Source organism: Scyliorhinus torazame, chromosome 8 (assembly GCF_047496885.1).
Source record: "Scyliorhinus torazame isolate Kashiwa2021f chromosome 8, sScyTor2.1, whole genome shotgun sequence".
Lineage (NCBI taxonomy): Eukaryota > Metazoa > Chordata > Chondrichthyes > Carcharhiniformes > Scyliorhinidae > Scyliorhinus > Scyliorhinus torazame.
This window is the reverse complement of record NC_092714.1, coordinates 4291245-4305477: the sequence shown is the minus strand read 5'-3', so window position 1 is coordinate 4305477 and position 14233 is coordinate 4291245. Positions and strand designations below refer to the sequence as shown.

Genomic DNA, 14233 nt, shown 5'->3' with positions numbered 1-14233 from the left:
AGGTCATGCCTCACTAATTTGATCAAGTTTTTTGAGGAAGTGATAAAACTGATAGATGAGGGAAAGGCAGTAGATGTTGTATACATGGACTTCAGTAAGGCCTTTGACAAGGTACCTCATGGTAGACTGGTACAAAAGGTGAAGTCACATGGGATCAGAGAACATAGAACAGTACAGCACAGAACAGGCCCTTCGGCCCTCGATGTTGTGCCGAGCATTGTCTGAAACCAAGATCAAGCTATCCCACTCCCTGTCATTCTGGTGTGCTCCATGTGCCTATCCAATAACCGCTTGAAAGTTCCTAAAGTGTCCGACTCCACTATCACAGCAGGCAGTCCATTCCACACCCTAACCACTCTCTGAGTAAAGAGCTGGGAAGTTGGATTCAGAACTGGCTTGGGCACAGAGGGTAGCAGGGAAAGGGTGCTTTTCTCAATGGAAGGCTGTGACTAGCGGCATTCCACAGGGATCACTTCTGGGGCCTTTGTTGTTTGTGGTGTATATAAATCAGTGCGAAGTCTTACACACCAGGTTGAAGTCCAACAGGTTTGTTTCAAACACTAGCTTTCGGAGCGCTGCTCCTTCCTCAGGTGAATGCAGAGGTATGTTCCAGAAACATATATATAGACAGATTCAACGCATCTTTGAATTTGTCTATATATATGCTTCTGGAACATACCCCTTCATTCACCTGAGGAAGGAGCAGCGCTCCGAAAGCTAGTGATTCGAAACAAACCTGTTGGACTTTAACCTGGTGTTGCAAGACTTCGTACTGTGCTCACCCCAGTCCAACGCCGGCATCTCCACATCGTGTATATAAATGATTTGGAAGAAAATGGAGCTGGTCTGATTAATAAGTTCGCAGACGACACAGAGGATTGTCAGAGGATACAGCAAGATATAAACTGGTTGGAGGCTTGGGGGGAGAAATGGCAGATGGAGTTTAATCCAGACAAGTGTGAGGTAATGCACTTTGGAAGGTCCAATGCATGTCGGAATTATACAGTAAATGGTAGAACACTTGCGAGTACTGACAGGCAGAGAGATCTGCGCGTGCAAGTCCACCGATCACTGAAAGTGGCAACGCATGTGGATAAGGTGGTCAAGAAGGCATAAGGCATGCTGGCCTTCATCGGTCGGGGCATTGAATATAAAATTTGGCAAGTCATGTTGCAGCTGTACAGGACCTTAGTTAGGGCTCATTTGGATTATTGTGTACAATTCTGGGGTGAAATTCTCCGGAAACGGCGCGATGTCCGCCGACTGGCGCCCAAAACGGTGCAAATCAGACGGGCATCGCGCCGCCCCAAAGGTGCGGAATGCTCCGCATCTTTGGGGGCCGAGCCCCAACATTAAGGGGCTAGGTCAGCGCCGGACGAATTTCCGCCCCGCCAGCTGGCGGAAACGGCCTTTGTTGCCCCGCCAGCTGGCGCGGAAATGACATCTCCAGGCGGCGCATGCGCGGGAGCGTCAGTGGCCGCTGACAGTTTCCCGCACATGTGCAGTGGAGGGAGTCTCTTCCGCCTCCGCCATGGTGGAGACCGTGGCGGAGGCGGAAGGGAAAGAGTGCCCCCACGGCACAGGCCCGTCCGCGGATCGGTGGGCCCCGATCGCGGGCCAGGCCACCGTGAGGGTACCCGCCGGGGCCAGATCGCCCCCCCCCCCCCCAGGACCCCGGAGCCTGACCGCGCCGCCTTGTCCCGCCGGTAAGGTAGGTGGTATAATTTACGCCGGCGGGACAGGCATTTTAGCGGTGGGACTTCGGCCCATCCGGGCCGGAGAATCGAGCGGGGGGGGCCCGCCAACCGGCGCGGCGCGATTCCCGCCCCCGCCGAATATCCGGTGCCGGAGACTTCGGCAACCGGCGGGGGCGGGATTCACAGCAGCCCCCGGCGATTCTCCGACCCGGCGGTGGGTCGGAGAATCTCGCCCAGGGTCGCCACACTACCGGAAGGTACAGAAGCTTTTTACTAGGATGTTGCCTGGCATGGAGGGCATTAGTTATGAGGAGAGGTTAGATAAACTAGGTCTGTTCTCACTGGAATGGCGGAGTTGAGAGGCGACCTGATAGAGGTCTACAGGATTATGAGGCATGGACAGAGTGAATAGTCAGATGCTCTTTCCTAGGGTAGGAGAGTCACGTACTCGGGGACATTGGTTTAAAGTGCGTGGGGAGAAGTTTAGAACAGATGTGTGAGCCAAGTTTCTTACACAGAGGGTGGTAATTATATGGAACGCGCTGCCTGGGGAGGGGGTGGGAGTGCTGCACTGTCAGAGGGTCAGTACTGAGGGAGTGCTGCACTGTCAGAGGGTCAGTACTGAGGGAGTGCTGCACTGCCAGAGGGTCAGTATGAGGGAGTGCCGCACTGTCAGAGGGTCAGTACTGAGGGAGTGCCGCACTGTGAGAGGGTCAGTACTGAGGGAGTGCTGCACTGTCAGAGGGTCAGTACTGAGAGAGTGCCGCACTGTCAGAGGGTCAGTACTGAGGGAGTGCTGCACTGTTAGAGGGTCAGTACTGAAGGAGTGCTGCACTGTCAGAAGGTCAGTACTGAGGGTGTGCTGCACTGTTAGAGGGTCAGTACTGAAGGAGTGCTGCACTGTTAGAGGGTCAGTACTGAGGGAGTGCCGCACTGTGAGAGGGTCAGTACTGAGGGAGTGCCGCACTGTCAGAGGGTCAGTACTGAGGGAGTGCTGCACTGTCAGAGGGTCAGTACTGAGGGAGTGCTGCACTGTCAGAGGGTCAGTACTGAGGGAGTGCCGCACTGTCAGAGGGTCAGTACTGAGGGAGTGCCGCACTGTCAGAGGGCCAGTACTGAGGGAGTGCTGCACTGTCAGAGGGTCAGTACTGAGGGTGAGCTGCACTGTCAGAGGGTCAGTACTGTGGGAGTGCTGCACTGTCCGAGGGTCAGTATTGAGGGAGTGCTGCACTGTCAGAGGGTCAGTACTGAGGGAGTGCTGCACTGTCAGAGGGTCAGTACTGACGGAGTGCTGCACTGTCAGAGGGTCAGTACTGAGGGAGTGCTGCACTGTCAGAGGGTCAGTATTGAGGGAGTGATGCACTGTCAGAGGGTCAGTACTGAGGGAGTGCTGCACTGTCAGAGGGTCAGTACTGAGGGAGTGCTGCACTGTCAGAGGGTCAGTACTGAGGGAGTGCTGCACTGACAGAGGGTCAGTACTGAGGGAGTGCTGCACTGTCAGAGGGTCAGTATGAGGGAGTGCCGCACTGTCAGAGGGTCAGGTCTGAGGGAGTGCTGCACTGTCAGAGGGTCAGTACTGAGGGAGTGCCGCACTGTAAGAGGGTCAGTACTGAGGGAGTGCTGCACTGTCAGAGGGTCAGTACTGAGGGAGTGCAGCACTGTCAGAGGGTCAGTACTGAGGGAGGGCCGCACTGTCAGAGGGTCAGTACTGAGGGAGTGCTGCACTGTCAGAGGGTCAGTACTGAGGGAGTGCCGCACTCAGAGGGTCAGTACTGAGGGAGTGCAGCACTGTCAGAGGGTCAGTACTGAGGGAGGGCCGCACTGTCAGAGGGTCAGTACTGAGGGAGTGCTGCACTGTCAGAGGGTCAGTACTGAGGGAGTGTCGCACTGTCAGAGGATCAGTACTGAGGGAGTGCTGCACTGTCAGAGGGTCAGTACTGAGGGAGTGCTGCACTGTCAGAGGGTCAGTACTGAGGGAGTGCTGCACTGTCAGAGGGTCAGTACTGAGGGAGTGCTGCACTGTCAGAGGGTCAGTACTGAGCGGGTGCTGCACTGTCAGAGGGTCAGTACTGAGGGAGTGCCGCACTGTCAGAGGGTCAGTACTGAGGGAGTGCTGCACTGTCAGAGGGTCAGTACTGAGGGAGTGCTGCACTGTCAGAGGGTCAGTACTGAGGGAGTGCTGCACTGTCAGAGGGTCAGTACTGAGGGAGTGCTGCACTGTCAGAGGGTCAGTACTGAGGGAGTGCTGCACTGTCAGAGGGTCAGTACTGAGGGAGTGCTGCACTGTCAGAGGGTCAGTACTGAGCGGGTGCTGCACTGTCAGAGGGTCAGTACTGAGGGAGTGCTGCACTGTCAGAGGGTCAGTACTGAGGGAGTGCTGCACTGTCAGAGGGTCAGTACTGAGGGAGTGCTGCACTGTCAGAGGGTCAGTACTGAGCGGGTGCTGCACTGTCAGAGGGTCAGTACTGAGGGAGTGCTGCACTGTCAGAGGGTCAGTACTGAGGGAGTGCTGCACTGTCAGAGGGTCAGTACTGAGGGAGTGCTGCACTGTCAGAGGGTCAGTACTGAGCGGGTGCTGCACTGTCAGAGGGTCAGTACTGAGGGAGTGCTGCACTGTCAGAGGGTCAGTACTGAGGGAGTGCTGCACTGTCAGAGGGTCAGTACTGAGGGACTGCTGCACTGTCAGAGGGTCAGTACTGAGGGAATGCCGCACTGTCAGAGGGTCAGTACTGAGGCAGTGCCGCACTGTCAGAGGGTCAGTACTGAGAGAGTGCTGCATGGAGACATTAAAGGGATGCCTCTCTGTGTGAATCTTTGCTGAAGTTTGAAAGCTGACAGTGATTTCTGGCTGATTGCAGGCCTGAGGCAGTGAAGTGGAAGAAGGACGGAGCTGAGTTACCCGATCCTGACAGGATGGTGGTGGAGGGGAATATCCTGATCATCAGCGCTCTGAATAAAACGGACAACGGCACATATTACTGTGAGGCCGCCAACACCATGGGCCACAACAGTGCCGAGTACATCCTCTTTGTGTACGGTGAGTAGCCCCAACTCTTCAACAAGCATTCCCATTGCAGGTACCGCCACGTGGTTTCCAGTTTACACTTCCTTTCACTCCTTGACTGAATCCATATTCAGATTGGAGTTTGATATTCTGTTAACAGTTCTTGATTATATTTAATGACGCCAGTTATCTCTGTTGGGTCTGAATTCTCCAACGCGAATCCTTTGCCCAGATTGCTATTAATTTACCGACTGCTGAATTGAAATTCTGATTGTCTGCGTCCCTTGCTTCCCACCAGCTGTGGAACCAACCCACCCTGACACCCTGGATCCCATCATTCACATCTCTGAACCTGTCGCCTGTTCCTCATGCACCACATTCCACGATGCTCCACACCCACTGTGCTGTGCTCCGCTTCCCAGTGACTCTTGTCCTGTCCCGTCCACCGATACATCAACCATACCCTGTGCCAGCTTTGCTTTTGCCCCATGCTTCAAAACTGACCGCTGAGCCAGCTTTTAGCAACATTCCTCATACACGCTTTAGCACGTGTGTGTGTGTGCACATACGTGCATGTGTCATATGAAATAGAAGCTAGAAGAGGCCATACAGACCTTCGGACATGTACGGTCAATCTATATGATTCTATATGAACTATACCTTCCTGCATCAGCCTCATGTCCTGTTGATTCCGTTAGTGCCCAAAACTATATCGAGCTGTGTTTTGAATATTCAATGACTGAGCATCGCGGCTCGCTCGGGTAAAGAATTTAAAGTTTAACAATCTTCTCAGTGAGGAAGTTTCTCCTCATCTCGGGGCTAAATTGCCGGCCACCGATTCTGTGACTGTGACCCCGTGTCCGAGGTCCCCCAGCCAAGAGGTAAATCCGTCCAGAATCCACCCTGTCTAACCCCACAAAAATCAATCAGATCACCTCTCATTCTTCTAAACTCCAGAGAATACAAGCCGTGTCTACTCAATCTCTCCCCACTGGAAAACCTCTTCTTCTAGTCTAGTAAACCGGCATTGCACCCCCTTCAGGTGTGGGGATCAGAAGTGTGCAGTGTACTCCGGGACAGGACTTCCCCGTGTGCAGTGTACTCCGGGACAGGACTTCCCCGTGTGCAGTGTACTCCGGGACAGGACTTCCCCGTGTGCAGTGTACTCCGGGACAGGACCTCCCCGTGTGCAGTGTACTCCGGGACAGGACTTCCCCGTGTGCAGTGTACTCCGGGACAGGACTTCCCCGTGTGCAGTGTACTCCGGGACAGGACTTCCCCGTGTGCAGTGTACTCCGGGACAGGACTTCCCCGTGTGCAGTGTACTCCGGGGTCAGGACTTCCCCGTGTGCAGTGTACTCCGGGACAGGACTTCCCCGTGTGCAGTGTACTCCGGGACAGGACTTCCCCGTGTGCAGTGTACTCCGGGACAGGACTTCCCCGTGTGCAGTGTACTCCGGGACAGGACTTCCCCGTGTGCAGTGTACTCCGGGGACAGGACATCCCCGTGTGCAGTGTACTCCGGGACAGGACTTCCCCGTGTGCAGTGTACTCCGGGACAGGACTTCCCCGTGTGCAGTGTACTCCGGGGTCAGGACTTCCCCGTGTGCAGTGTACTCCGGGACAGGACTTCCCCGTGTGCAGTGTACTCCGGGACAGGACTTCCCCGTGTGCAGTGTACTCCGGGACAGGACTTCCCCGTGTGCAGTGTACTCTGGGGTCCGGACTTCCCCGTGTGCAGTGAACTCCGGGACAGGACTTCCCCGTGTGCAGTGTACTCCGGGACAGGACTTCCCCGTGTGCAGTGTACTCTGGGGTCCGGACTTCCCCGTGTGCAGTGTACTCCGGGACAGGACTTCCCCGTGTGCAGTGTACTCCGGGACAGGACTTCCCCGTGTGCAGTGTACTCCGGAGTCCGGACTTCCCCGTGTGCAGTGAACTCCGGGACAGGACTTCCCCGTGTGCAGTGTACTCCGGGACAGGACTTCCCGTGTGCAGTGTACTCCGGGACAGGACTTCCCCGTGTGCAGTGTACTCCGGGACAGGACTTCCCCGTGTGCAGTGTACTCCGGGGACAGGACTTCCCCGTGTGCAGTGTACTCTGGGGTCCGGACTTCCCCGTGTGCAGTGAACTCCGGGACAGGACTTCCCCGTGTGCAGTGTACTCTGGGGTCCGGACTTCCCCGTGTGCAGTGTACTCCGGGACAGGACTTCCCCGTGTGCAGTGTACTCCGGGACAGGACTTCCCCGTGTGCAGTGTACTCCGGAGTCCGGACTTCCCCGTGTGCAGTGAACTCCGGGACAGGACTTCCCCGTGTGCAGTGTACTCCGGGACAGGACTTCCCGTGTGCAGTGTACTCCGGGACAGGACTTCCCCGTGTGCAGTGTACTCCGGGACAGGACTTCCCCGTGTGCAGTGAACTCCGGGACAGGACTTCCCCGTGTGCAGTGTACTCCGGGACAGGACTTCCCCGTGTGCAGTGTACTCCGGGGTCAGGACTTCCCCGTGTGCAGTGTACTCTGGGACAGGACATCCCCGTGTGCAGTGTACTCCGGGACAGGACTTCCCCGTGTGTTGTGCACTCTGGGACAGGACTTCCCCGTGTGCAGTGTACTCCGGGACAGGACTTCCCCGTGTGCAGTGTACTCCGGGACAGGACTTCCCCGTGTGCAGTGTACTCCGGGACAGGACTTCCCCGTGTGCAGTGTACTCCGGGACAGGACTTCCCCGTGTGCAGTGAACTCCGGGACAGGACTTCCCCGTGTGCAGTGTACTCCGGGACAGGACTTCCCCGTGTGCAGTGTACTCCGGGGTCAGGACTTCCCCGTGTGCAGTGTACTCTGGGACAGGACATCCCCGTGTGCAGTGTACTCCGGGACAGGACTTCCCCGTGTGTTGTGCACTCTGGGACAGGACTTCCCCGTGTGCAGTGTACTCCGGGACAGGACTTCCCCGTGTGCAGTGTACTCCGGGACAGGACTTCCCCGTGTGCAGTGTACTCCGGGACAGGACTTCCCCGTGTGCAGTGTACTCCGGGGACAGGACTTCCCCGTGTGCAGTGTACTCCGGGACAGGACTTCTCCGTGTGCAGTGTACTCCGGGACAGGACTTCCCCGTGTGCAGTGTACTCCGGGGTCAGGACTTCCCCGTGTGCAGTGTACTCCGGGGTCCGGACTTCCCCGTGTGCAGTGTACTCCGGGGTCAGGACTTCCCCGTGTGCAGTGTACTCTGGGACAGGACATCCCCGTGTGCAGTGTACTCTGGGACAGGACTTCCCGTGTGCAGTGTACTCCGGGACAGGACTTCCCCGTGTGCAGTGTACTCCGGGACAGGACTTCCCCGTGTGCAGTGCACTCTGGGACAGGACTTCCCGTGTGCAGTATACTCCGGGACAGGACTTCCCCGTGTGCAGTGTACTCCGGGACAGGACTTCCCCGTGTGCAGTGTACTCCGGGACAGGACTTCCCCGTGTGCAGTGTACTCCGGGACAGGACTTCCCCGTGTGCAGTGTACTCCGGGACAGGACTTCCCCGTGTGCAGTGAACTCCGGGACAGGACTTCCCCGTGTGCAGTGTACTCCGGGACAGGACTTCCCCGTGTGCAGTGTACTCCGGGACAGGACTTCCCCGTGTGCAGTGTACTCCGGGGTCAGGACTTCCCCGTGTGCAGTGTACTCCGGGACAGGACTTCCCCGTGTGCAGTGTACTCCGGGACAGGACTTCCCCGTGTGCAGTGTACTCCGGGACAGGACTTCCCCGTGTGCAGTGTACTCCGGGACAGGACTTCCCCGTGTGCAGTGTACTCCGGGGACAGGACATCCCCGTGTGCAGTGTACTCCGGGACAGGACTTCCCCGTGTGCAGTGTACTCCGGGACAGGACTTCCCCGTGTGCAGTGTACTCCGGGGTCAGGACTTCCCCGTGTGCAGTGTACTCCGGGACAGGACTTCCCCGTGTGCAGTGTACTCCGGGACAGGACTTCCCCGTGTGCAGTGTACTCCGGGACAGGACTTCCCCGTGTGCAGTGTACTCTGGGGTCCGGACTTCCCCGTGTGCAGTGAACTCCGGGACAGGACTTCCCCGTGTGCAGTGTACTCCGGGACAGGACTTCCCCGTGTGCAGTGTACTCTGGGGTCCGGACTTCCCCGTGTGCAGTGTACTCCGGGACAGGACTTCCCCGTGTGCAGTGTACTCCGGGACAGGACTTCCCCGTGTGCAGTGTACTCCGGAGTCCGGACTTCCCCGTGTGCAGTGAACTCCGGGACAGGACTTCCCCGTGTGCAGTGTACTCCGGGACAGGACTTCCCGTGTGCAGTGTACTCCGGGACAGGACTTCCCCGTGTGCAGTGTACTCCGGGACAGGACTTCCCCGTGTGCAGTGTACTCCGGGGACAGGACTTCCCCGTGTGCAGTGTACTCTGGGGTCCGGACTTCCCCGTGTGCAGTGAACTCCGGGACAGGACTTCCCCGTGTGCAGTGTACTCTGGGGTCCGGACTTCCCCGTGTGCAGTGTACTCCGGGACAGGACTTCCCCGTGTGCAGTGTACTCCGGGACAGGACTTCCCCGTGTGCAGTGTACTCCGGAGTCCGGACTTCCCCGTGTGCAGTGAACTCCGGGACAGGACTTCCCCGTGTGCAGTGTACTCCGGGACAGGACTTCCCGTGTGCAGTGTACTCCGGGACAGGACTTCCCCGTGTGCAGTGTACTCCGGGACAGGACTTCCCCGTGTGCAGTGAACTCCGGGACAGGACTTCCCCGTGTGCAGTGTACTCCGGGACAGGACTTCCCCGTGTGCAGTGTACTCCGGGGTCAGGACTTCCCCGTGTGCAGTGTACTCTGGGACAGGACATCCCCGTGTGCAGTGTACTCCGGGACAGGACTTCCCCGTGTGTTGTGCACTCTGGGACAGGACTTCCCCGTGTGCAGTGTACTCCGGGACAGGACTTCCCCGTGTGCAGTGTACTCCGGGACAGGACTTCCCCGTGTGCAGTGTACTCCGGGACAGGACTTCCCCGTGTGCAGTGTACTCCGGGACAGGACTTCCCCGTGTGCAGTGAACTCCGGGACAGGACTTCCCCGTGTGCAGTGTACTCCGGGACAGGACTTCCCCGTGTGCAGTGTACTCCGGGGTCAGGACTTCCCCGTGTGCAGTGTACTCTGGGACAGGACATCCCCGTGTGCAGTGTACTCCGGGACAGGACTTCCCCGTGTGTTGTGCACTCTGGGACAGGACTTCCCCGTGTGCAGTGTACTCCGGGACAGGACTTCCCCGTGTGCAGTGTACTCCGGGACAGGACTTCCCCGTGTGCAGTGTACTCCGGGACAGGACTTCCCCGTGTGCAGTGTACTCCGGGGACAGGACTTCCCCGTGTGCAGTGTACTCCGGGACAGGACTTCTCCGTGTGCAGTGTACTCCGGGACAGGACTTCCCCGTGTGCAGTGTACTCCGGGGTCAGGACTTCCCCGTGTGCAGTGTACTCCGGGGTCCGGACTTCCCCGTGTGCAGTGTACTCCGGGGTCAGGACTTCCCCGTGTGCAGTGTACTCTGGGACAGGACATCCCCGTGTGCAGTGTACTCTGGGACAGGACTTCCCGTGTGCAGTGTACTCCGGGACAGGACTTCCCCGTGTGCAGTGTACTCCGGGACAGGACTTCCCCGTGTGCAGTGCACTCTGGGACAGGACTTCCCGTGTGCAGTATACTCCGGGACAGGACTTCCCCGTGTGCAGTGTACTCCGGGACAGGACTTCCCCGTGTGCAGTGTACTCCGGGACAGGACTTCCCCGTGTGCAGTGTGCTCCGGGGTCCGGACTTCCCCGTGTGCAGTGCACTCTGGGACAGGACTTCCCCGTGTGCAGTGTACGCCGGGACAGGACTTCCCCGTGTGCAGTGTACTCCGGGACAGGACTTCCCCGTGTGCAGTGTACTCCGGGGTCAGGACTTCCGTGTGCAGTGTACTCCGGGACAGGACTTCCCCGTGTGCAGTGTACTCCGGGACAGGACTTCCCCGTGTGCAGTGTGCTCCGGGGTCCGGACTTCCCCGTGTGCAGTGCACTCTGGGACAGGACTTCCCCGTGTGCAGTGTACTCCGGGACAGGACTTCCCCGTGTGCAGTGTACTCCGGGACAGGACTTCCCCGTGTGCAGTGTACTCCGGGACAGGACTTCCCCATGTGCAGTGTACTCCGGGACAGGACTTCCCCGTGTGCAGTGTACTCCGGGACAGGACTTCCCCGTGTGCAGTGTACTCCGGGACAGGACTTCCCCGTGTGCAGTGTACTCCGGGACAGGACTTCCCCGTGTGCAGTGTACTCCGGGACAGGACTTCCCCGTGTGCAGTGTACTCCGGGACAGGACTTCCCCGTGTGCAGTGTACTCCGGGACAGGAATTCCCCGTGTGCAGTGTACTCCGGGACAGGAATTCCCCATGTGCAGTGTACTCTGGGGACAGGACTTCCCCGTGTCCAGTGTACTCCGGGGACAGGACTTCCCCGTGTGCAGTGTACTCCGGGACAGGACTTCCCCATGTGCAGTGTACTCCGGGACAGGACTTCCCCGTGTGCAGTGTACTCCGGGACAGGACTTCCCCGTGTGCAGTGTACTCCGGGACAGGACTTCCCCGTGTGCAGTGTACTCCGGGACAGGACTTCCCCGTGTGCAGTGTACTCCGGGACAGGACTTCCCCGTGTGCAGTGTACTCCGGGACAGGACTTCCCCGTGTGCAGTGTACTCCGGGACAGGACTTCCCCGTGTGCAGTGTACTCCGGGACAGGACTTCCCCGTGTGCAGTGTACTCCGGTGTCAGGACTTCCGTGTGCAGTGTACTCCGGGACAGGACTTCCCCGTGTGCAGTGTACTCCGGTGTCAGGACTTCCCCGTGTGCAGTGTACTCCGGGGACAGGACTTCCCCGTGTGCAGTGTACTCCGGGACAGGACTTCCCCGTGTGCAGTGTACTCCGGGACAGGACTTCCCCGTGTGCAGTGTACTCCGGGGACAGGACTTCCCCGTGTGCAGTGTACTCCGGGACAGGACATCCCCGTGTGCAGTGTACTCCGGGACAGGACTTCCCCGTGTGCAGTGTACTCCGGGACAGGACTTCCCCGTGTGCAGTGTACTCCGGGACAGGAATTCCCCGTGTGCAGTGTACTCCGGGACAGGAATTCCCCATGTGCAGTGTACTCCGGGGACAGGACTTCCCCGTGTCCAGTGTACTCCGGGGACAGGACTTCCCCGTGTGCAGTGTACTCCGGGACAGGACTTCCCCGTGTGCAGTGTACTCCGGTGTCAGGACTTCCGTGTGCAGTGTACTCCGGGACAGGACTTCCCCGTGTGCAGTGTACTCCGGGACAGGACTTCCCCGTGTGCAGTGTACTCCGGGGACAGGACTTCCCCGTGTGCAGTGTACTCTGGGACAGGACTTCCCCGTGTGCAGTGTACTCCGGGACAGGACTTCCCCGTGTGCAGTGTACTCCGGGACAGGACTTCCCCGTGTGCAGTGTACTCCGGGACAGGACTTCCCCGTGTGCAGTGTACTCCGGGGTCCGGACTTCCCCGTGTGCAGTGTACTCCGGGACAGGACTTCCCCGTGTGCAGTGTACTCCGGGACAGGACTTCCCCGTGTGCAGTGTACTCTGGGGCAGGACTTCCCCGTGTGCAGTGTACTCCGGGAGAGGACTTCCCCGTGTGCAGTGTTATCCGGGACAGGACTTCCCCGTGTGCAGTGTAGTCCGGGGTCCGGACTTCCCCGTGTGCAGTGTACTCTGGGACAGGACTTCCCCGTGTGCAGTGTACTCCGGGGTCCGGACTTCCCCGTGTGCAGTGTACTCCGGGGTCCGGACTTCCCCGTGTGCAGTGTACTCCGGGACAGGAATTCCCCGTGTGCAGTGTACTCCGGGACAGGAATTCCCCGTGTGCAGTGTACTCCGGGACAGGACTTCCCCGTGTGCAGTGTACTCCGGGACAGGACTTCCCCGTGTGCAGTGTACTCCGGGACAGGACTTCCCCGTGTGCAGTGTACTCCGGGACAGGAATTCCCCGTGTGCAGTGTACTCCGGGACAGGACTTCCCCGTGTGCAGTGTACTCCGGGACAGGACTTCCCCGTGTGCAGTGTACTCCGGGACAGGACTTCCCCGTGTGCAGTGTACTCCGGGGTCCGGACTTCCCCGTGTGCAGTGTACTCCGGGGTCAGGACTTCCCCGTGTGCAGTGTACTCCGGGACAGGACTTCCCCGTGTGCAGTGTACTCCGGGACAGGACTTCCCCGTGTGCAGTGTACTCCGGGACAGGACTTCCCCGTGTGCAGTGTACTCCGGGACAGGACTTCCCCGTGTGCAGTGTACTCCGGGACAGGACTTCCCCGTGTGCAGTGTACTCCGGGACAGGACTTCCCCGTGTGCAGTGTACTCTGGGACAGGACTTCCCCGTGTGCAGTGTACTCCGGACAGGACCTCCCCGTGTGCAGTGTACTCCGGGACAGGACTTCCCCGTGTGCAGTGTACTCCGGGACAGGACTTCCCCGTGTGCAGTGTACTCCGGGACAGGACTTCCCCGTGTGCAGTGTACTCCGGGACAGGACTTCCCCGTGTGCAGTGTACTCTGGGACAGGACTTCCCCGTGTGCAGTGTACTCCGGGACAGGACTTGCCCGTGTGCAGTGTACTCCGGGACAGGACTTCCCCGTGTGCAGTGTGCTCCGGGGTCCGGACTTCCCCGTGTGCAGTGTACTCCGGGACAGGACTTCCCCGTGTGCAGTGTACTCCGGGGTCAGGACTTCCCCGTGTGCAGTGTACTCCGGGACAGGACTTCCCCGTGTGCAGTGTACTCCGGGACAGGACTTCCCCGTGTGCAGTGTACTCCGGGACAGGACTTCCCCGTGTGCAGTGTACTCCGGGACAGGACTTCCCCGTGTGCAGTGTACTCCGGGACAGGACTTCCCCGTGTGCAGTGTACTCCGGGACAGGACTTCCCCGTGTGCAGTGTACTCCGGGACAGGACTTCCCCGTGTGCAGTGTACTCCGGGACAGGACTTCCCCGTGTGCAGTGTACTCCGGGACAGGACTTCCCCGTGTGCAGTGTACTCTGGGACAGGACTTCCCCGTGTGCAGTGTACTCCGGGACAGGACTTCCCCGTGTGCAGTGTACTCTGGGACAGGACTTCCCCGTGTGCAGTGTACTCCGGACAGGACCTCCCCGTGTGCAGTGTACTCCGGGACAGGACTTCCCCGTGTGCAGTGTACTCCGGGACAGGACTTCCCCGTGTGCAGTGTACTCTGGGACAGGACTTCCCCGTGTGCAGTGTACTCCGGGACAGGACTTGCCCGTGTGCAGTGTACTCCGGGACAGGACTTCCCCGTGTGCAGTGTGCTCCGGGGTCCGGACTTCCCCGTGTGCAGTGTACTCCGGGGACAGGACTTCCCCGTGTGCAGTGTACTCCGGGACAGGACTTCCCCGTGTGCAGTTAACTCCGGAACAGGAATTCCCCGTGTGCAGTGTACTCCGGGACAGGACTTCCCCGTGTGCAGTGTACTCCGGGG

The 14233-nt window shown here is 59.1% G+C and overlaps 1 protein-coding gene across 2 annotated transcripts in view; it reads left to right on the top strand.

The window, feature by feature from the left end:
- cadm2b (cell adhesion molecule 2b) overlaps positions 1–14233 on the top strand; it is a 646038-nt gene that overhangs the window by 449444 nt on the left and 182361 nt on the right. For both annotated transcript variants that reach the window (XM_072513056.1, XM_072513057.1), the window contains exon 7: positions 4556–4734. In XM_072513056.1, the coding sequence (XP_072369157.1) occupies positions 4556–4734 (179 nt within the window). The remainder of the gene's footprint in view (positions 1–4555; positions 4735–14233) is intronic.